At 40.2% G+C, this 22310-nt stretch overlaps 3 protein-coding genes across 5 annotated transcripts; 2 read left to right on the top strand and 1 right to left on the bottom strand.

Annotated features, from left to right (window-relative positions):
• The first annotated feature begins 2882 nt into the window (after positions 1 to 2882).
• Positions 2883 to 9625, top strand: ppp1r14d (protein phosphatase 1 regulatory inhibitor subunit 14D). The gene is made up of 4 exons (XM_020629997.3): positions 2883 to 3208; positions 8806 to 8886; positions 9181 to 9213; positions 9319 to 9625. Exons 1-4 carry the CDS (start codon positions 3029 to 3031, stop codon positions 9385 to 9387), a joined length of 363 nt encoding a protein of 120 aa, XP_020485653.1. The 5' UTR covers positions 2883 to 3028; the 3' UTR covers positions 9388 to 9625.
• On the bottom strand, positions 4740 to 15816 carry zfyve19 (zinc finger, FYVE domain containing 19). Of its 2 annotated transcripts, XM_020629995.3 has the most exons (12): positions 15624 to 15816; positions 15423 to 15544; positions 15279 to 15332; positions 15033 to 15199; positions 14774 to 14916; positions 14578 to 14686; positions 13388 to 13606; positions 13189 to 13265; positions 12877 to 12978; positions 12598 to 12764; positions 12267 to 12347; positions 4740 to 5105 (listed from the first exon to the last, which is right to left on the bottom strand). In XM_020629995.3, exons 1-11 carry the CDS (start codon positions 15675 to 15677, stop codon positions 12269 to 12271), a joined length of 1293 nt encoding a protein of 430 aa, XP_020485651.1. In that variant the 5' UTR covers positions 15678 to 15816; the 3' UTR covers positions 4740 to 5105; positions 12267 to 12268. The 2 variants fall into 2 exon arrangements, with proteins under 2 accessions (XP_020485651.1, XP_020485650.1); XM_020629994.3 differs by lacking the exon at positions 4740 to 5105 and having other exon boundaries at positions 9507 to 12347.
• A 77-nt stretch (positions 15817 to 15893) lies between these two features.
• bub1bb (BUB1 mitotic checkpoint serine/threonine kinase Bb) lies at positions 15894 to 20355 on the top strand. 2 transcript variants are annotated; one of them, XM_020630105.3, is made up of 9 exons: positions 15894 to 16040; positions 16902 to 17069; positions 17158 to 17217; positions 17314 to 17458; positions 17556 to 17752; positions 17839 to 18002; positions 18126 to 18319; positions 18408 to 18508; positions 19131 to 20355. In XM_020630105.3, exons 2-9 carry the CDS (start codon positions 16927 to 16929, stop codon positions 19384 to 19386), a joined length of 1260 nt encoding a protein of 419 aa, XP_020485761.1. In that variant the 5' UTR covers positions 15894 to 16040; positions 16902 to 16926; the 3' UTR covers positions 19387 to 20355. The 2 variants fall into 2 exon arrangements, with proteins under 2 accessions (XP_020485761.1, XP_065822325.1); XM_065966253.1 differs by lacking the exon at positions 15894 to 16040 and adding an exon at positions 16058 to 16229.
• The last annotated feature ends 1955 nt before the right edge of the window (positions 20356 to 22310 follow it).

Genomic DNA, 22310 nt, shown 5'->3' with positions numbered 1-22310 from the left:
ACAACAGGGACACAGATTTCTCGTGTTTTGAGACATTGTGACTGGGGAAATGCACTTTTGTGCTGCTTCCGCAAACACACAAGTTTTTTTTTTTTTAAATCTTTCTCTATTCTTTCGTAATCGCACTCATACAAAATAGTTGTAAATGTTAAAAAAATATTGGCTATATGACGAGGAATTATTATGATAAACATGATTATTACGAGTAGGCTATTAGTAGCCTATATTAAGTGTTAAGCCTACAGCCACAACCAAAGGCATAACAAAACATAAAAACAAAGACATTACAGACTATAGTCACAAGAATCCGAATTATTGTACAAAGTACCATAATAAAAAAACAAAGAAGTCTACAGAGGATCTACTGTGTAATTTTAAAGTTACAATACGGTCCAACCTCTATTTATTTCAACAAGGGAGAGTGTGTATAGTCAGACTCTTTATAAGATGATTTTTTTTCTTCCCATACAAAATAACCTTTTTTATCTCTTTTTTGGTGGTATGCATGTGCATGTTTCGGAAATACCTCTGTTATTGGGCTCCTAAAATTGGAGCCAATTTTTAGAACTGGATTGACATTAAAAATGAGCAATAACCTTTCTTACTTTCAAACGAGTCATTATGGATTTCTCCCATGACGAAAAAAATGAACAGTGTTCTAAATAAATAAATAAATAAATAAATACAGCCACTAGAGGATAATCACAATCAGTAACGTAAAGAAATAGATGATTTAAAACAGTGAATAGGCCTTCAAAAGTCTCATCAGATACAATGAAATAATGTTGAATTTGAAATGTAATATGAAATGTGAAAACAAAGCATTTAATTTTGACATACATTAAAAAATTATATTTATCATAACCACTTTCTAACTGTTTAAAAATAATAAATTAATTGTATTTGTATCACCTTTTAAAAAAAAAAAATCTTCGTGGTTCTGAGTGACATCATCAAATCAATCATGAATAAAAAAAGCCCTAATAAGACATTCATTGTGTTTTTAAAAATCTGTTAGATGCTAATACAAATAAAGCGTATTAACAAGAGTTGAAGAGTAAAAAAAATAGAAGGTGATGCTCAAATGGCATTAACTCAGTAAATGTGTTAAATTAATGTTTTAAGGCAGGGTTATAAGGTATAGTTTTTACTGCATATAGAAATTGTCAAATCTTTCCTTCTCCTTGATTTAGTCCTTCAGCTTTAATCCACAAGATGGCAGTGTGACCCCATCTAACGCTGAACTGCTGATTCATTTTTTCTCAAAGCACTGTGAAAAAGACACTTTTTTGGCTTGTTTTTATTCCCATCAAATAATTAACATGACCTACATTTAAACTAACATGATTCCCAATGTTTCCTCATTTTCACAATTGTAGTGATACTGAGGTGATTCAGGGCCTTAGTGACTCATTTCCTATCTGTGATGAGTCATTAAACCACCTTTGAAGACAAAAGTTCTGGAGTCTGGAGTAATAGGAAGTGGTCGCTCATATTAAGTAATGAAGATGGTTGGTTAAGTGTTGTAGACTGAATCATACTTTCAGGCAAATTTATAAAGATATGTACAAATGTTTTAAAAATCAAAGGAAGCACCCACAACTTCCTGGCAGTGCAACCTTACATCATTATCCAGATGTGGAGATAAAACAGCAAAGGTCAAGCTCATTCACTTTTCTTTCCCCCCCACGCCTGGAACCCGTCACCTGTCCTGGCCTGAGGTGAGAAGGCCTGACTCCGGAGTCTCCGGTCCCCCATCACCTCTTAAAGCAACCCGATGGAGCAGAACTGAGCCACATAAAGAGGGGATGAATGAATTTGTGTGCTTGGAAAGGTGAGATACTGAAGGCTTTCAATAATTCAGTGTTTGTAACAGACGGTGCATCAGTGGGTGAACACGCGCAGGGAAGGCTGATTGATAGCTGCTGCCAAAACAAAAAAGTGAGCCCCATTATTCATATCGTAATAGGATCTGTGGAAACTCTGCAGCCTGTTGCCTCAACTACAACGATGAGGCGCTGGGATGTACATATTTGCATTTTGACCTTGTGTTATGTGCCAGCGTTGATATTTAACTTCACAAACATTGATGGTTTCTCGACTTTTATTTGACATTTGATTTCTAAACAGATACGCGCAGTGCTCCACTACCTATCCATTATTCATGGGTGCGTAACTGAGGCCAATTGGACTTCAAGGCTTATTGAACGTACACCTGATAATGCCTGTTAAAAAGGACAGGGCAGCTACAACACAAGAGGAACCCTGGCTCACCTGTCAGGGGGGGACCCGGCTATTATTGGATATGTTTGTGAACACAAGAGCCCTCGATATGTCAAACTCTTATCACATGATGAGCCAATATATGCTTGAAACTTTAAGATACTAGGTAAACATATTTGTTTTGTGTAAGTGTGTGAGTGTTTCAGATTATATGGATGGCTAAAAAAACAATAACTGGCAGTAAAAGAACAAAAGTACACACCTATTTCAATATTTTGATGCCATATTTTCTAAACTGCTTGCAGTGGTTGCTCTCTCCCCCTTTTCTTCACTTTTTATGGCTCTAATTGACCTATGCCCGCCCCCCCCCCTCCCTCCCCTGCTATAACATCGAGGAAGAGAGCAAAAAGCAATCACACACCCTAGAAGGTGCATGTGAACACACAACAATGCATGCATAAACTCAAGCACACGCACAGAGGCATATCTCATTACCGTCCTCCTGATAGTGCAGCCAGTGGGTGTTGCAAGAGTAGGAAGGAAGGAGAGCAAGACAGAGAAAGAGAGAGAGGGAGAGGACAGAGAGAGAAGAGGCAGCCTTATAGAGAGAGGGAGAGCACCAACACTCAACAAGATAACAGGAGATACGCATGGGAACAGCGTACAGCAGAAGCAGAGCTAGAGAAAGAGAAGAGGAGCAAAACAAGCCTGTCTGTGTGAGTGAGTGTGTATATGTGCTCAGTGTGTGTGCGTGTGTCTGAGCACAGTGTGTTTCCACGGTTCTCTCCCGAGGGCCGTGGCAGCCATGGCGTCAGATCCTAGCACCCAGTCCAGGGTGATGTTCCAGGCAGCAGACAAGACGCAGGAGCCGGCACACCGCAAGTTAGGCAAGCTGACGGTCAAGTATGACCGCAAGGACCTGCAGAGGAGGCTGGATATTGAGGAGTGGATCGACGGGCAGCTGCACCTGCTGTTTGACTGTGAGGTAGGGAAGGGCTGCCTCACACACACTCACACACTGAGGAGGAGGTGAGGGAGAGGGAGCAGGGAAAGAGCACTTAACGGCTCATGGGTGGCCGTGAGCGGTTGACCATCATATATGAGAGAATACAGCAACAGAAAAGAGGAATGGGTGGAAGGCGAGCTTCCCTTCGCAGCTGCAATTTTTGGCACACAAGCCCTCATGTGTCATCAAGCTGACTGCAGTATCAGCTCGCACGCTGGTGTTCCACCATAGTGATAAGATTCCTTGAAAGATATGATGTCTTCTTTTGTCATTATGTGGCATATTGAGCATGTGGTAACCCTCGCAAGGCAAACAACAACATCACTTTAAACATTTGGTTCCCACAGTTCAAAAGTTGGTTTTACACATGCAGCATAAAGTAGTGTAAGTAAGATACTAATATCTGTAATATTAGGAGGAAGCAAGGAGAAGGAAGCACCAGAACAATATTACTGTATGCAATAAAACACTGCTGGAAAACATCATTAAACAAAGTTTAGGAGTGGAATAGAGATAATCCTGCTGTTATGGTGGCATTATGTCATCATTTTAGTGTCTCTCTGTGTGTGTGTGTGTCCTGTTTTTCTCTTTACACACACATTCCTCTCGCCACTCAGTAACTATGCATGCAAATCTAAATAGCTCCTATACAGTATATTGCCCTCCACCAGGGATATGGATTTATATTAGCACAGTGCATGGAAAAACAAGAGTTGCAAAGTGGAAATGTGTGCTAATTATTTCAACCATGTGCTAATTAATGGCCTCATTACCTCGATGCTATTGTTAATAATGTACAGGGGAACTATAAGAGGATATGAGCCAGCACATACAGCGACCTCCAGGAGTCCACTCCTGTAACCATGGGATAAAATCCAATTATGTCAGAGGCTCCATATTGATTCGCTTGGCATTCTCCGAGGGGGAAACCATGGCAACAGATGTCTCCTCGTCCACATGAGGCAGCATGGCATGGTGGTATTAGGGGTGTCTGTTGAGCAGCATGATATTGCTATTGACGATGCAGATTTGAAGGCAAAACCTCCTGTGTTTAGTGCTGGAGATGGCAGCGACAAACTGTTTCCTGTTTAATTATTAGACTGCACAGAAACACTTGGCTGCAGACGGCCAGTAGTCCCCTCTTTTTCTGACTTATTTTGACATCCTCTTACCCTGCCAGGGAGCCCTGTGTGTACGGCATACAATGCTAATGCTGTATAACATTAGCTAGAATCTATACCTTTGTTATTAGTTGGTTGATATGCTGATCTTAACAGCAAATCTCAAGATATATATCAGGAGAAAATTAGAGTTAATGTTTGGTTTACATTTTTTAAAGCACTTTGGTTGAAGCTAAGGAAACAATTTTAAGATTATTTTGCTTCAATTTTCCTCACCACAACCCTTTTTTACAAGCTTCGTTCAATTTACATGGCAGGCTTTCTTCCTTGTGGTAATAAGCTTGTAGAGCCGGGGGAGGAATAAATAAACATTAGTGAAAACCAGGACATGAGGATAACAAAAAACAATCTCAAGTCTTTTAATCTTGTCCCAGAAACATACAATTATTTCATGTCTGCAATGTTTGGGGTTAGGTGATCTGACGCTTACACACTCTTCAACATGTGGATAAATGCACAGATAGTGTTTATTTGCATTAGCCTTGTGTAGACTTAGTCGTGGCTGTTCCATGTGCACCGGCCAGAGTGATGAATTTTGCATGGGCTCAGGGGAAGGTTACTCTGTTGGTTCTCGGAGTCTTCCGCGTGGAAGCATTTACCATCAGTCCCCTGTGTCACCACCTGAATTATTTAGCTGCATCTCTAATTCATAGAAATGCAGTCTGGAGTCACTGCCTTCTTTGCAAACTTCACACCTTTTGAGAAAAAGTAAACCAAAAAAATGTTGGATTAGACAGTTTGCTGAGGCTTCGTCTTAACATAACATTCACATCTTATAAACGCATTCTTATTTCTTGAAGACATGTTGTATTGTAGACTTTAAGTAAAACGTTTTTCACAAGTTGCAATTCTTAATTAGGAACTAGCCAGCTATTACATAACTGAACAACAAGATTTGGATCTATTATCCATCTTAAATGTAAATAATATTTTGACAGGAAGAGGACGGGGCTGATTAATTCAACACAAACTGGCATCTTCTTGAAACAGCTAGGTTTCCTGGGCATGGTTTCCTTTGTGTTAAAACAACAAATCAACGTGTGCATGTAAAAGAACCACAAAAATGTTGATGCTGATGTTTGGCTATGCTATTTTCTAACATACTAGTGATAGTGAATACTGTTGCATTCTGGGTTTTAAACAGTGCAAGTCGATCAAAGACCTTTAAGCTCCCTTGATAACTTATTAGCTGGTTATAAAATAGACTCAAATTAATATCTATGCCTCTTAATGAGCTACAAAAAGTACCATCAGCCTTAAGACTGACTATTTCTACTATATAGTTATTTTTAATGTCTGAACCTGCTGCCACAGGTAGTCTGCTTTTAAATCATTTCCAAAGCAGAAAACCTCCCACAAATATTGATACATTGGACTGTTAAAACAAGGAGGATGGTACTATCTAAAAACACGTCTTACATAGGTCTGTCCAAATGAAATGGCTGGGCGCCTGAAGGCCCAGTAAAGGAGCCCTCCCCAGATGTCATGTGATATTATCAACATGCTCACCTCACTCAGTGTGATAGAGTCTGAAATCAGGGAAAGAAGTCATTTAAGGATACCTTTCCGATAGAAAGGGACAGCTGTCATTGAAAGTAACACAAGTGTTTGTGTTGTCGTGTCGCCGTGTCGGCATGTCAGCTTGTCCCCACCCCACCCCCAACGCTGTAAACCTAGGGGAAACACTGTCACTATTTATTTATATACTTCTGTATAAACCTCCAATTTTTTTTATTTGTATTTATCTTACCTACTTCGTTTTCATTTTTGTATGACCTACTTCTCTGTCTTGCTGCTGCAATGCCCAAATTTCCCCCTTGGGCATCAATAAAGTATTATCTTATCTAATGTGAATATTAGACCAGGAGTGTTTACTCTAGCCTTTTGACTAGACTAGGCACCTAACATCTTCTACCTGGCTCCAATCAGCTTTTGGAGCTGACTGCAATAAAGTCTGTTAAAGGTCCTGGCATAGTTATAAACAGTTCAACATTACTGGCCTGACAATTCAGTTCAATGTTATCATTAAAGAAAAAGGCTCATAGCATTTTAAGAAATGGGGGTTTACGTTTGTAAACAGGCAACAAACAATAAAGTGTATCTTGATGTTGCTTTAATAAGTAATGGTGAGTGACTGTAGCTTTAAAATAAAATTTGGTTCAATTGATGTAATTTAGGATGGACCGTGACTTTGCTGACCTCCATGCAAAGCAACCCTACCACAAGGTGACCGTGAACATCAAAACTCAATTTCTGCACGTAGTTCAGAGTATTGTATTAGAAACACTGTGTACCTAGTGATTGGGCGATTTTTTGGCCTGGCAGGAAAAACCAGGTCAACCCATGCAGATCATTTTGAATTTAAAATTCTAGTGGGGTCATCTTATCTTGGGAAAAAAATCCAACTGCTTATTTAGGATGCATCTGTATCCCCTGTCTTAAACTGCAATCCTCTGAGAACCACTTTGGTATTCATGAATTCCAGTGATTAGTGCCAACATTCATTTTAGCTTCAGTCTGTTGCTTTTAACTTCAAAAAGTGCTGCTGAGACTTTGCAGCCTGGAGGCCTCATTAAAATGCTCTTCTGCTCTGACAATGAAGGTAACTTTCAGCAAGCTGGAAAATACAGCAGCGTATAATTTTAAATACTGAAAAGTTACTGCAAGGGTCATTGTGTTTTTCCAAGTATTCTCCTCTCATTGACATTCAGTAATCACGTGGTCCTGCAGTCACAAGCAGACAGCATAACTCCATTTATATTCATCATTAATGTACCTCGACAGTTTGGCTTTTACATTCATGTGTTACTATTGAAAGCCTTTTAAATTTAGATGCAACTACTAAAGGGTAATTATCCCTGTTAATACTCCTAAAATCAACAATAAAACATTATTTATAGCACTATATGATAGCTTATTTGGTTATTGTAAATTTCCCCATTGTGGAATAAATAAAGGGTTATCTTATCTTATTTCCTAGATACAGGTTTAAAATAATCAACCTTATTGGTCAGCAGAAACAAAAAAATCTCCCATATATATATATAGATATAGACTATATACAGTATATATATACTAATCACATTGATTAGGTGGCTGCTCTAGCATTACATTACCCTGTACTACTCTCAGAATGTAGATTTTTTAGACTTTTACTACTGCACAATGACAGCAACCAATGAAATAATGCAACATTTAAGAGAAATCTGCGTTATTTTAACAATACCATTGAATTTTAAGGTGTAACTTTTTAGACACAACGACTGCAGCCTCACACAGTAGAGCGAGCAAGTCAAACACACAGCACAGGAACGTACATCGTGGTCTCAGCGCTGCGTGTGTCCTGCAGACATCAGCAGAATCACACGGGGCCCAAACTGGCAGAAAGTATCAATTAGAGCGGGCACAGGGGACTCTGAAGGTGGGTCCATCTATTCCACTTCTCAGCACTTCCACATTGATTGGCTTTCTCCTCATCCAGAAAGCTGTGCGAGCCCTCATCCTCAGCGGCCGTGAAAACTCCCCAACCGGAAAATATTCTCGTCAAAAAGAGGTGCCACTTGTCAAATACGAGTGTTCACCTGCTGACGCTAGATATCTGAGTGTTCAGGATTCCTCCAGTGTGAACGGTTCATTTCCTCAGAAAATAAAGGGCAGATAAAAGCTTGTTATGTGGATTAATTACTTTGCCTTAGCCCTTTCCAAAAGGAAGTCTGTGCTTTTTTTTTAAACAATCTGTACTTTACTTATCTTTACTTAATGCTTACTTTTCAGGATGTTTTAAATTATAAATCCTCTAAGGCATAGCTTTACAGGCTAGCTAGTCTGACTTTAACTTTCAGACCCATATAGTACAGGGCAACATATCTGAGATGAGTACAGTCTTCAGAAAACGTTTCAACCGGAAACAATCTCTTGAGCCTGAACTAAATTCAAGCCGGGTAAATCATCCATGAAATCTGATGGTGGCATGTGGCAAGTATGGCCTCATTGTGCCTCTCTGGCTTCATGCCTCAGTGCTCCTGAAATTTACTTACATGTACAGCAGATCACAATCATATCATTATTGTGAGAAATTACAGAAATGCAAAAACAGCGTTTATTCTTTATTCAAACATACAGCGAGCGTGTTTAACTCGTGGTTGACCAGAAGAAGCGAACCTCTTTTACTTGATGAGTCAAAAGCCCATATACAATTGCCCTGTTGCGTCACATCTTCCACTCTTTCTGATTCTTATGAATGACTCTGCTCAGTGGTGTGGACACTCACACAACAGGATGGCACGAAGCCTGCAATGTTTGCACTAGCTTTTTAGAGCATGCAGAAATACAAATGTAGGCAATACAGTGATGGAGGAAAACCATCTTTGACTTTTGTATCTCTCTGATTTCCAGGAGGAGGAGATTCCCGAGTTAGAGATCGACATAGACGAGCTCTTGGAGCTGACAGATGAGGGTCAGAGAACCCGGCTGCAGGTGAGCAGACAAAAAAAAAAAAGCAAACATTTACAGCTTTTCGTTTTATTCCATCTCTCATTTGGTATGGTATTGTTTTGAAAAACCAAAGGTCAGCCTGCTTTCCAGATCTCCAGGAATTTGACCCTTTTCACAAATTTTTCCAGCTCGACGTCTGGTTACATATCTAACTATTTGCAATGTGGGTTTACAGCTTAACAAGTACTTGACCCTTGCTGAAATCTGGTGTTGTAATAGTTGCAGTTAAAACGCCTAATGTTGTCTGTAAGCTGACCGTGTTTGTTTTTCTGTTAGGAGTTGTTGCTGGAATGCGGGAAGCCAAAAGAGGTGGGACTAAATCTACATACATGTAAACCACACCAAAGCATATCAAAATATCACTCTTGTGTCTTGAAAAGCTAAAAATCAATTTTCTTCCATCTTTTCCCGTAGGACTTTATCAACGGACTGCTCTACAGGATGAAGGGTCTACGCAAAATGTCAGGTCCCTTGAAGAAATAATCATAGGTCAAAAAAAGAATTGAGACAATGTTGAGCATGTCTACGGGATTCTCCCTCTGCCGCCCCGCCCCCCTCCCTTACCCATTCCCAGGTCCGCATAAGCCTAACACCAGAGCAGACAAGTTTTGAATGGCTTTATTTTTATTATTTCACTTTAATTTATGGACTACAATTACATTTGTTTTCTCCCATAAACAATCCGATAATGCACATGTTGATAAAAAGCTGTACCGATGGACGTTGTTGTTGTTTTTTTGTGTGTGGGTAAGACTGTACATTTTCAGTTGTCTATTTATGTACATAAGACTTTTTTTTTTTTGCCCTGATAACAGTGTTGTATGTTGAAAATAAAATGGGACATTTTCAAGACAAGGCTGTTGATGCTTTATGGAAAAAAGACACATCTGATTTCCGACTTAGTGGTTATCCAACAGTGCTGTGTCATCAGTTATTATTCACTCAACAGATACAAATAAATATTGACATTGTCCATTATGCTAATCAATTTACACTACCAATCAAGTGATCCTGTTACCACATTCCCCCTTTATAACTGCTTTAAAACACTCATTGCCTTGAAAGCCTTTAAAAGAATAATAATGCATGTCCTACTGTTCAGAGATAACTTGAAGACTTTACAGTAGTACGGCTCTCAGCAGATCTTTTACAGAACACTGGCTTTTGTTTTTTCGGGCGCACATTTTTCAGCAGACTTTTGGAAACAAAAGGAGATGTTGACATGTCAGCTCTAGGAGTAAACACAGGGAAATCAGCAGCAGGAAGAGTCCATTAAGTATGCATCCATTACCCTCCTCATCCATTTCCTGTCTGTGGTGCGTGTCTGACATGGCCAGAAAAAGGCAAACACAGTAACAGCCTCCATGCAAACCTTAATGGAGCAAAGCCCCCAAAGGAGAGTGTAATTATGGTTTCCTCTCCTTTAGCTTGACAGTAATGCACACTGATGAAACAGCACTCCGGCCTTCTCTCTGTCATACACAGAGGGTCTTTTGGCTACAGGATCCATTATAGTCATTTACTGGTTTTGCCCCCACTTATGATCTTGCTTTTCTGACAGAGAGGCCGTCAATACTGCATGGGATGTTTTTTTCAAGTGATATCAGTGATAAAAAAAAAAAAAAAGAATTACTGCCTCTTTCTATGTCTCAGCCAGCCAGTCAAGTCACAGTTTATATCCAACAGTATATCGCACAGAATGAGAATGTAACAGGCCTGGATGGGAGATACATTTGTGTAGTGAAAATACTTTAAAAACAATGGCATAAATATGTGTCTACTTTTAACAGGAAAGGTCATACCACAATCATTCACAGAGGTGACATAACACCATAGAAGGTCACTCCGTTTCTCTGCAGAGCATGTGATCATTAGTAGACCATTCTCGAGACCGAAGAACAAACCGATATGAGGGGGCAGCGTGAGGGGAGATGCTACACTACTCATAGATTGATGATGGCTTTGTTCAGTCAGATGAAAAAAAAAAACATTTAAAAAATGCAATCAAATCCCCTTAGGACTTTGATACAATATATCATCAGTGGGAATGTCCATAAGTCCAAAAGGATGTTTGTGGCAAATTAGGTGATTTAGAGACATCACTACTAGCACACAATTTGGACAGGAATGAAGGAGAGAAAAAAGGGTTGTTCCAGGACAATTTGATGCCACTGTGAAGTTCAGCTTGGAACCTTTCTATAACCTTTTACTTCATTATTTAAAAAAATTGTACTACTATTGGTTTTGGTAAAATTATTTCAAATCAACTTTTAATTTCTTGAGTGATGGCTCAAAATTAGATTTTGAGATGTCACACTGAACTTTGACCCCTAAAATCAAGTCAGATCCTCTTTAAGTCAAAGTGGAAGTTTGTGGCGAAGTTGAAAATAATCTTCCCAGGCATTCTTGGCAAGGAAGGACTGAGGACTCTAAAACCGAACATCTCCAGCCACGACTGTCGCCCACGCAGAGGTGGTAAGAAGGAAAAAAAAAAAAAAAAGGCTTCGGTGTTAAAAATATAACTAAAAAGCAAAGCAGCGTTCCCTCAGAGACGTGACACAGCACCTAACACTTCTGCATCCTTTATAATGACATTACACACAGGGACAAGAAAGGCAATACTCATGTCAGACTCACAGCCAAACATAGATTACAAGAGTGACTGCAGTGACTGCCAAAAGAAAACAAAGCCCTCAGTAATCCTTTTATACAGACTCCTCTGTACTCCTTCAGAGCTGACAGCAGTCTGGGATCGAACATCATCCCAGATGAGCACATGATGCGTCTGCTTGCAGTATGCGTAGTCAAGATTTTTTTCTTTTAATTCAAATGGTGACAAATGCAACGTGCATCTGTGATGAGCCTTTGTTGCCTCTGCTAAGTAGGACAAGTGCCTTTAAAAAAAAAAAACTTCTTAACTTAAGTATGCAGTGTACTGAATATCAACACTGTGTAGCAGCCTCTGAAAGACTTTAAATCTTATACATTACAGACAGAAACCATAGCTATATTTTTCACATTGTAAGTATTAATTACCTTTTTAATTAAGTTATGACTACTTCTAAGCTTTTCTGTGCCATAAATATAACCCACTGTTGCTTTATCTGTTAATAAGTAGATGCTTCTCTTTGTGCAGTCTCCAAAATGCATGTTTTAACCACCGAGACTGATTGAATGAGGTCAGTGGGTGTCAAAATGAAGGGATCTTGCTTGCTTGCTTCTGATGATGATAGGTAGTATTTAAATCTACCGAGTCTTTTTTTTTGTACCACTTATGATAGGTCTCTAAAGTCTAAAGCACAAATCTAACAGGTCAAACGGACTGGTGTCTTATAAGGCAAACTTCTTCAGCACACACTCACTATCATGTCTTCCTCTTCTTCTTCGGTGCAGTGTAGTTTGTGGTGCGATGCTCCATCCTGTCATATTTATCATGGCCTTCCCTGGGGGGGGGGGGGGGGGGGGGGGGGGGGGTGTAAATGGAGAATGGATTGATAATTCATCACTCTAAATACTTTATATTCATGCTGCTTAACAGTATGGTAGCTGCACGCCTACATTATATCTGGGTCATGGTGTGCATTCTAAATCACAGCCATCTTTCTTCGGTCGAGCAAATATTACCAATAAAAGCCCTCCTAAGGAAAGCAATATTAAAGCATCTTTTCCCATAATTCAAACATGTTACCGCACCTGAAGCAGCGGCTGCAGTACAGATCTCCATCACAGGTGTGACAGCGAAGGGTGGCATCTTGGTTGCAGATGCAGCACCAGGGAAGCTCTTCTTCTTCGTCACTGTCTGAAGGCTGATGTGCAACAGCAGCTGAGGAAGTCCGACTCTTGGTGGCTTGAGCGTGGATCTTTTAACACATCACATCAACACGGGATCAAATGTCATCCACTCAAATTGTGTAAAGAATCAAAAAAATAAAAAATAAATCATGTTTTTGTATTGAGGCTGTTTTTCGATACCGATTTCTTTGAGGTTTTCTTCTTCTCTGTGTTCTTTGGTCCACTTTGTTCTAAAGGTATGTTGTAGCCACTGGCCTCATCCAATGCAGCTTCTTCAGAAAGCTGGAGCAAAAATTTGGAAACAGAGGTTATTCAGGTTATATTCATATGACAAATTATTAATGGCATAATAGCAGCCCCTTGTGGCCTCCTGAACAGGTTCTGGTCACTTCACAATTATCTTTAAAAAAATAATATCAGTAACAATTTGATCATGCGAGATGTATTATAATCTACATTACAGTATAGGTGTTATTTTGATAAGCCACACACCTGTTTTAAAACTCTCCTCACAGCTTCTTCCTCGGTCTCCTCCTCACTGTCAGGATGCTGAAAGTCCTCCATAGTAACTACACATGACATGATACACGCAACCGTGACAGAACAAACCCTCTGATGTGAAGTCAAGGCTAACAGATAAGGTGAAGAAATGAGCGCACCACAATCTGTGTGTGTGTGTGTGTGTCCGTACCTTTGTCTGGGTCCTGACCCTTCAGATGCGCCAGCCTCTTGGCCATGTCAAGGATCTGATCCTGGGTGTGGCGCTCATTCCTCAGTTCCGCCATGGCCTCCTCCAGCAGACGGGACTTCTCTGCCTCGAGCTGCTTGACCGCCTCTTCGTTCTCCTCTAAATTCTCCGTCACTGTTCCGTCCTCGCCCTTGTTGAGATCATTCATACGGCCATCTACGTCTGGAAACCAATGAATAGGTTTGAGTGCATTAAATACTTAACAAATTGAAATGTTGGTGTCTTAACAAATGACTGACTACGAGTATGTTATGACTTCATGTATGTGTATTAATTATTCACTTAATGAGGGAAAAATCACTGGCCACATCACTGGCCAAGAAGTCCCAGCAGCGCCTCTACTTCCTCCGCAAGCTGAAGAGAGCACGAGCGCCCCCATCCATCATGTGCTCCTTCTACAGAGGCACCGTCGAGAGACCAGCTGCATCACTGTGTGGCTTGGGAGCTGCACTGCTGCCAACCGCAAGACCCTGCAGCGCACAGTGAAGGCTGCCGAACGGATTATCGGTGTCCCACTCCCCTCTCTTCTGGACCTCTACAGTACCCGCCTCACCCGCACAGCAACCAGCATTGTGCGTGACCCCACCCCCCCCCCTCACACAGCCTCTTCAGCCTCCTGCCATCGGGGAGACGGTACCACAGCCTGTGGGCCGGCTCCACCAGACTGGGAAACAGCTTCTTCCACCAAGCTGTCAGGAAGCTTAACTCTCTCCCCTCTCTTCCTTCCCTCCCCTCTGCTCCCCACGAACACTGGACGTTGAAACCCCCTCCCGTTTGCCTCCAAGAACTCTTGACTAATAACTCTGAAGCTAACTATTCAAAAGTACACTCAGTCTACTGCACATTGCACATATTGCACAAGTTCACTTTTTCTTTAAATTTTATTTTATTTTATTTACCATTTTGTACCTTTTGCACAATTTAGAATTTATTACTGTAAATATTATTTATCTTATCTTATTTTTACCTCATTTTATTTATCTATTTTACCTTATTTTGGTTGTATTGCACCGCGGGACGGAGACAAACGAAATTTCGATTCCACTGTATGTCTGGCATATTTTGAAATTGACAATGAAGTTGACTTTGACTTTGACTTGACTTGACAGTGTAATAAATGTGTAACATCTTACTGCATTCAGGATTTGATTGCTGGTTGTCAATGGCAACTTCCGCAGTCATCTGATTTAAGAGATCATTGGCTTGCTCAGTTTGTGTCCTGTTATCTGGAGGCTTGTGCACCTGTTTGATAAACAAAGACGCATACTGGTAAGCAATCATGGCAAGAGACAAACCCAATACGTTACATGGAATTAGCGGGACACTTACAGGTGGAGGTGCTTGAGATGGTGCAGGTTGACCCTGTAGAACAGCCAGACGGTCCTCCATCTCCCCCAAAGAAGGCACTGGCTGGCTGGGAGCTTTCAGAGCAGCAAGGCGAGACTCAAGATCTTTCTCAGTGGGGATAGACTCTGCAAGAGAAAAAAAACTTAAAATAGCTTTGGCCAAAATGTAGATATTGGATTATTGTAGCTGTCAGATTAAATAAAAAAAAAGGCGAGTGTTAAATATAAATAAATTCTATTACTTGGCTTAGTGTCTTCTTTCAGCTTCTGAAGTCTTTCAGCAATAGCCTGGTCTTCTCTACTCAGGCCTCTGGTGGGTACGACGCTTTCTTTGTTGTTTCTGTTGCTTCCATGTGCAAGAGGCTTTGACGACTGTCCCTGCTGTTTGGCTTCAAGTGCAGCCACCCGTCTGGAACAATGTTATCATTAACTATCGTGAAGCTGCTGAGCTGACATAGTGCATATATATCATTTAATCATATACTCACTTTTTATAATTCTCAGGGGGAGACCATTTGCCAGTACTATTAGTAGATCCTCCGCTAATATTAAAGACATCAAGATTAGTTCAAATGATTTAACATTGTCATTTTTAATCACATTGAAATTGTGTTGCAGGGTTGGACCTTTACCTTGTCAGATTAGCATGGCACTGCTTGCAGACCTTCTGCTGGGTGTTTCCACATCGAGGCACCACAGCACTGAAAGTCAAACAGCTGGAGCAGAAGGCGCGGCCGCAGTTCTTACAGCCGAGCTGCGATCGTAAATTACACTGTTTGTTATATTCAAAACGTTTAGTGTGTACAGCCATGTCAGTAAATAAGCCAGCTTACCTCCTTCTTGAAGAGACTAAACTTTGCAGTGCAACAATAACAACGGTTGTCCATCCTGACACGTGTAGAGAGTCATGAGACAGGCAACCTTGTAATGACTGATAATGCCTTGCGTGTATTTAAAAAAAAAAAGGCAGATTTGACCAATAATCTTTCTGTTTCCTTACTCTTTCAACCTTTTAACGTTTCTTTAATCAGGGCAGGAAGCAATCCGGAAGACACGCTGTGACGCCTATCCTACAATTTCCGGTGTTTGGTTTTCGTCCAATCAGCTTTCTCCATATCGTCTCGCGGCATCTGTTCAAAACACAGAACCGAGCGCTGGACAGCATTTCTGCTTCAACGCGGCGACGACGTTTTTATTTTTATTTTTGCCGTAACAAGCTGAAAACAAAGACAAACGGAGAGTTTTAAGCGGTATGGAAAAACAACGGGGTTTAGCTGTATAGTTGTGTATACAGTTGTAGCTCTTCTGTGGTGTATTTATTTATTTCTGCGATTTTAATAAAATGCGAAGAACGGCAGGAACTGTGAAGCTAATGCTAATATTAGCTATCTAGTGACGTCACGTCTTTCCCTGATAAAAAACATATATAAGTTTATTAGGTAAGAGTCATTTGTTGCTGTTTTAATCAGGTTCATGTTTATATTAATCCATATATGTAATTATATTACATTATTAAGTAAGTACGGGAAAAGGTGTATATCTACAGCTATTTATAAGAAAATGTCTACTTGTGGTATCTACCGTGTTTATATAAATATATATCTGCTACTACAGTACAGTATAATAAATCTATAGCTCACAGTCCATAATCCAAAGGTAAACAGTATACTGTACATTTTATGAAATTGCTAGAAACCACAAACCTGCCCCCCCCCCAAAAAAATAACTTATCAAGTCTGAAGAAATAAACTACATCAGGGATGGGCAACTTTGGTGACAGCAAGGGGCCACATTCATTTAATTCTCACTTGCCAGAGGGCCAAATTAAACGATTGCAGTCGATTATGTCTCAAATCTAACTCGACATATACCAGTGATCAAATATCATTATGGACATATTTCTGGTTTTCATGATTTCATGGCAGATTTCTTCATGTTTCCAATTAATTGACATGTAAAAAATTAACCTGAGGGCCACGTTGAGGGTTGATGGGGGCCGCCAGTTGCCCACCCCTGAACTACATGAATAGATCATATGTCTAGAAAAAAAGCAGGTAATATTTAATTTAAAAAAAGCAAATAACACATCTTTCTGTTTTTTCTTCTTCTAGGTACCACGTAGTTTTAATTACAACAATGGCAGAAGGAGGAGATGTGGAATGGGAGCTGAGCAAAGAAAACATTCAGCCACTGCGGCGGGGCAGAGCCATATCAGCCTTACATCAAGCCCTCAGTCAACAACAGGATGGGCTCAACTCTGCCATCAACCAACAGAGACAGTATGGGTGCTCTTTAAAGCATTTTTTGGAATTCATGTTGCAACATTTTCACATGATGATTGAGAATCGTGGGCTTTTGTTTCTTAAGGGCCTTTGAGTCTGAGCTTCGAATGTATGAAGGAGATGATCCACTTGATGTTTGGGATCGGTAGGTAAAATATGTTAACAAGTGCATTTTTTTTAGTGATGCTCTGAAATTGAAGAGGTTTCATTTTAAATTCTCACATGGTGTTGTCTTTTACAGTTACATTAAGTGGACTGAGCAGACCTTCCCTCAGGGAGGAAAGGAAAGCAACCTCGCCACACTGCTGGAACGAGGTGTTACCAGATTCACAGAGGAAAAGAAATACCACAACGACCCACGATATGTTGACCTCTGGATTAAATTTGTACGTGTAATATTAAATCCACTGACTGTATTTTCCTGACAGACAAACTAATGCAGCAGTAATAACTTTTGCCATCTGTTGTCTGGTGCGTCATCAGGCAGAGAACAGCACTGAGCCCCTGGACATTTACAGGTACATGCAAGCACAGGAGATAGGGGTCACACAGGCATCCCTCTACATTGCTTGGTCTGAGGAATATGAGAATCAGGGGAACTACCGAAAAGCAGACTTGGTCTTCCAGGAGGGATTCAAGAAGTGTGCTGAGCCGCATGAGAAGCTCCTGCAGTTTCACAAGTACAGATTCATCCTGTTAAGTTTGACTTAATGTTTAAAATGCAAAATATATGCCTATTCAATAATTATTGTGACCTTATTCGCAGGGCTTTGCAGGCACGTGTGTCCCGGCAGGTGATGATGAACCTGGATGAAGATGATAGTGATGATGAGTCTAGACAACCTGAGAGAGTTTCTCTTGTTGACCTCAAACACAGAGGGAAGAAAAAGGCCATCGCACCCATCAACAGAGCGGGTTCTGCGATCAGAAGTAAGCACTTGAATAAACAAATCTAATCTGTTGTGACTATTACTTCAGCACATTTGAATAGTGTTGACATAATTTAAAATTATTAATTGATTAATGTGGTGTTTTTTTTAATTTTTTAAACAGACATTTCTGGAGGCCTGCAGTCACAAGGCGGCCCGGTCTCCGGTAACGCTTCAAACAGTCGGTTGGTGGTCTTTGATGAAAACAAGGCTCAAAGTGCTGGCCCTTCAGAACCAAAGTTGGAGCCATGGATGGCTCCTCCCTCTTCCAGGGCGAAGGAGAACGAGCAGAGGACAGAGAGATGGTGTGATGTGAAGGTATGAGTCCAGCAGGTGTTTTGTTTCCATCGATTTGAATGCCTTGAGTGTAACCAAGTGATGTCAACTTAATGTGCATGTGCCACAGATGCCGCAGAAGTCCAAATTTGGACACACTGTTATGGCTCCACCACCTCCTAAACCAACCTTCCAACCATTTGTTGAGGAGTCAGACCAGCCTCCAACCATGTGAGTGACCTGCTGACGATAATGGGAAACATTTTTCTGATATTGATGACTCACTGAAACATATGTGTAACAACCCCTCCATTGGGATGATCTGCTGCTTTTGTCATATTATTGTATTTACCATGAGAAGTAAAGAACTGATTATGAAACCTCCATTATCTATACAGCTTGGGTTGCGGGAGCTGGGGCTCTGCTGTTTTTGAGCAAGAGGCGATGTACACCCTGGACTGGTCGCCTGTCAATCACAGGGCAGACATGAAACAGAATCAGTAAACTACTGATACAATTATAGGAGATGAACTATTACTATGTAGTTATCTTAATGCCTGTCTCTGCAGCCACCGGGTAGGATTCAAACAAAATGGATTAAAGCAAGCAGAGAAGTGAGTTAGACAAATATATAAGGCTCATCACTTTGTCCTTTCTCCTCCCTTTATTAGAAGATAGAAACATCCGTTTTGCACTGTGGTCTGTTGCCATTTCACACAACTAGTTATTTAATGAACTGAACAAAGATGAAGCCCTGTTTATGATTCATTTGAGGGTTTATTTTCTTAGTTTATGCTTCTCAGACTATGTATCATCTAATTGATTGCTTTGGCATCTTCCTTGTCACACTAAGGACTCCATGTAAGATCAACCCGACAGTGAACACAGTGTTATCGTCTCGTAAGCCCTGCAGAGAGGAAACGCCTCTGAAGAGACTACAGGAGCACCATCAGCAACAGAAGGAAGCGGAATCGGGAAAACCACAGGAGCAGAGCATGTACTGTAAAGAGCTGCTGCTCAGTGGCGCCACGGAGTTCTGCTTTGAGGAACTGCGTGCTGAACGCTACTTCAAGAAGATGCAACAGGAGGGCAGAGATGAAAAGGATTAAGCTTGTGCTAGCTGATCATATGAACTCTAACAAGACAGCTCGCCAGTTCTTTGCCATGGACTTTGCCTTTCATTTAGTAGAGACTTTACTAGTAAGTATCATGTAATTACTGCTTTGTGTTGTTTGTTTTACTCCTGTTTATATTGTTTTCATGGAAAATTGAGTTCTCAGAATGGTCAAAAAAACAAAAAGGGTAGATGTTTTTTAGAGACCCATTGAAGTCACATTATTTTAGTCTGATGGATTCACTGAAACAACGTGTGGAGCACCTGGACATTGTATTTTAATTCAGTATAAATCACCACAAAAAGACGATAGCAAGGATTTAAGATCTACACATTTTCAACTAAGACTTTAGAACTCAAACCATTTAAACTACTAGTACTGCACGCATGTAATATGTCAACTCACTGTACTATACACTTCAAGTCTCTGCTGGCTTTTTTCTAAATATCTCTCTAAATCCAGTCCTCCATTTTTCAAGGTTCAAAGTTGTCTTTATTATCCATGTGAGAGGACACTTTGCAGTCAGCAGTAAAATAGATACATACAGCCAGCAATCAGCATACAACATAAGAAGGTCACTAAGAAGTAAAAGAGTCCAATGGACAATCAGTAAACACAACATATAGAAACAGAAAACGCTCTACTGCACCTGAAGAACTTCTGGACAGATGACGGAGGCTGTAACGTTATAGCTGAAACCCAATCTTGTCCGAAATGTGTGACCATAATAGAAACCACAGGTGACTTTGTCTCATCCTGTTATAGTACCCTTCTTAATTACATTGTTCTTAAGAACTTTTATATAGTTGGCTGATTTGTTTTGTATGTGTTTTGTTTTTTTTGAACATCTGAGTGAGGGTTTAAGTGAGTGGATTTCATCCGTTTTTTTTACTGTCCCATTCTGAGAGAAATGTCACTTCAAGGCCATTTTTCATTGATGTTCAATAAACGTGTTTAAATGTCTTGCTGATGTCTAATGGATATATTTAATTGTGGTTGTTTTGTAAATATACACTGGGGTAGATTATATTAATACACTGTCAGCAGGGGGCATGTGAGGGCAAGTGTTGCACTACTTGAAGAACTCATTGGTCACATTAACAGTTAAGTGCTAATCTTTTAATCCTTTTGTACAAGAGTCAACACAGTTACACACAACTAAAAACAGCGAAGATTTGATTTAAATAGTCCTTAATTCATTGTCATTATTACTGATTCTAATAAGTGATTTAATTTATCTTCCTCACTGCACGGTATCCTTTTTCTTTTTTTTCGGCATCCCAACAAATAACAGGCACTGGTTTGATATGAGCAAATTCAGCTGACCAAATGTTAATCAATGTCCGGGGGAGATTACCCAGAAGCCCCCTGACTAAAGCAGTGGGGGTAAACCTTATCTGCTGTGATGATGGGATGTACTTCACACACAGACAGCTCGCAGGGCAGACTTTGATGAATGGTTTGAAGATAGGTGGATGTCTCATTAGCAAGTGAAATCCAGCCTTTGCAGTTGTGGGCAGAACAGGATTCAGTTATCCCCAGGAGGTCAGTCACTTTCCTGATGCACCATGGCACAGAGTGTTGCTGCTCCACATGCACACAGAGCTCTGGATCAACAGAGTTTAATCCCATTCTGGAAATATGACACTGCCAGCAAAGATCATCACAACTGGTTGGTTCCAAAACTGCTTTAAACGTTGGCTTAGCACTGAGTGTAGTAAAATTCAATGATAAAGGATCGGCAATATGATGCACTCCTATTATAGCCACAACATAATGCGTCCTCTACAGTTAGCTTTTTTTTTTTTTTGGCCAGACTTATTAAAAGCTCATCCCGTTGAAGCGAGCAGCCAGCAAGTATGATTTCACCTCAGACAGAAAATCCATAGCACTCTCTTCCTTCAGCAGATAGATGTACACGCAGGCTACTTTTACTTTCTGCTTTAGACAGGCCCTCAGAGAAGAGCTTTTGTCCAGCACTCTTACTTTGAAGGACAAAAACACTCAGGGTCTGAGCGATCCTTGTTTTCAGAGTATGAGCTCTTAACCTGTTTGTATTTACATGCACCAGTTCACAAAAAAGTTTCCTGCCAAAGTATCTCGACTGCCTGACTTAGAAGTGATTTTGCAATAAGGTGAACTACAGAGAGCCTCCAGAGGTGCAGCAGCAAATCCCTACAATGGGTTTTAGGAGAGTAACTGGTATGTAAGCTTGTTTCCTCCAGGAACAAAGCAAAACATAAGATGACGCTGAATTGACTTGCTCTGAAGAGGATCTTTCTAACTCACACTTTTGCCTTACAATCCAAAAGTCTTGACCTCCTTCATGACATTTCTTGGCTTTATGAGAAAACTCATGAATCAAGATGCACTATTTCATAAATTTGACCTATCTTATAATAATGACTTCATAAATTATAACTTCTAGGAAAACAACTATGCTATGGAGGATCAAAAATTGGACCAGATAATTGTAACATATTTAACATTATAATAAAGCCTTAGTCAAAGTTTATTGACTATTATCTATAATACTAAATAGTTTGTCTTTGATTAGCTATCTTATCAAAGTTTAATATTTTCACTATCATTACTCTTATATTACTAATATGATTGCTTTGACTTGATGGTGACTTATTCACCTTTTTAGCTTATTACAATTAACTTGTCTGGATCTTCTTTTAAATCTTCTGAATTTGTCTCATGTACAGGAGAATTATGTGAGCTCTGTCTTTATTCCTACTGTGGTTACCTCACTATCCGAATTAAAGTGGATCTATAGGTCACCAGTAAATGTCAACGGCTTTTGACAAGAAATGAAATTAACTTAAGCTGTATGGGATGAACCCAGATAACCCCTTGTTTAATCCTTACAGATTTACCCTAAACAATAGAATGGATTGAAATGCAAACAATGA

Source organism: Labrus bergylta, chromosome 18 (genome assembly GCF_963930695.1).
Source record: "Labrus bergylta chromosome 18, fLabBer1.1, whole genome shotgun sequence".
Lineage (NCBI taxonomy): Eukaryota > Metazoa > Chordata > Actinopteri > Labriformes > Labridae > Labrus > Labrus bergylta.
The sequence above is the reverse complement of the archived record's forward strand: the minus strand, read 5'-3'. Positions and strand labels throughout refer to the sequence as shown.

What these genes read in the sequence shown, in the direction of transcription:
- ppp1r14d (XM_020629997.3), top strand. Translation starts at nt 3,029, where the DNA reads ATGGCGTCAGATCCTAGCACCCAGTCCAGGGTGATGTTCCAGGCAGCA. An exon ending in ACCTGCTGTTTGACTGTGAG is followed by an intron (nt 3,209 to 8,805) that starts GTAGGGAAGGGC and finishes TCTGATTTCCAG; the next exon opens with GAGGAGGAGATTCCCGAGTT. An exon ending in GTCAGAGAACCCGGCTGCAG is followed by an intron (nt 8,887 to 9,180) that starts GTGAGCAGACAA and finishes TTTTTCTGTTAG; the next exon opens with GAGTTGTTGCTGGAATGCGG.
- zfyve19 (XM_020629995.3), bottom strand. Translation starts at nt 15,677, where the DNA reads ATGGACAACCGTTGTTATTGTTGCACTGCAAAGTTTAGTCTCTTCAAG. An exon ending in TTAGTCTCTTCAAGAAGGAG is followed by an intron (nt 15,545 to 15,623) that starts GTAAGCTGGCTT and finishes TTACGATCGCAG; the next exon opens with CTCGGCTGTAAGAACTGCGG. An exon ending in TACTGCAGCCGCTGCTTCAG is followed by an intron (nt 12,348 to 12,597) that starts GTGCGGTAACAT and finishes CCCCCCCCCCAG; the next exon opens with GGAAGGCCATGATAAATATG.
- bub1bb (XM_020630105.3), top strand. Translation starts at nt 16,927, where the DNA reads ATGGCAGAAGGAGGAGATGTGGAATGGGAGCTGAGCAAAGAAAACATT. An exon ending in CCACTTGATGTTTGGGATCG is followed by an intron (nt 17,218 to 17,313) that starts GTAGGTAAAATA and finishes TGTCTTTTACAG; the next exon opens with TTACATTAAGTGGACTGAGC. An exon ending in AGAGATGGTGTGATGTGAAG is followed by an intron (nt 18,320 to 18,407) that starts GTATGAGTCCAG and finishes CATGTGCCACAG; the next exon opens with ATGCCGCAGAAGTCCAAATT.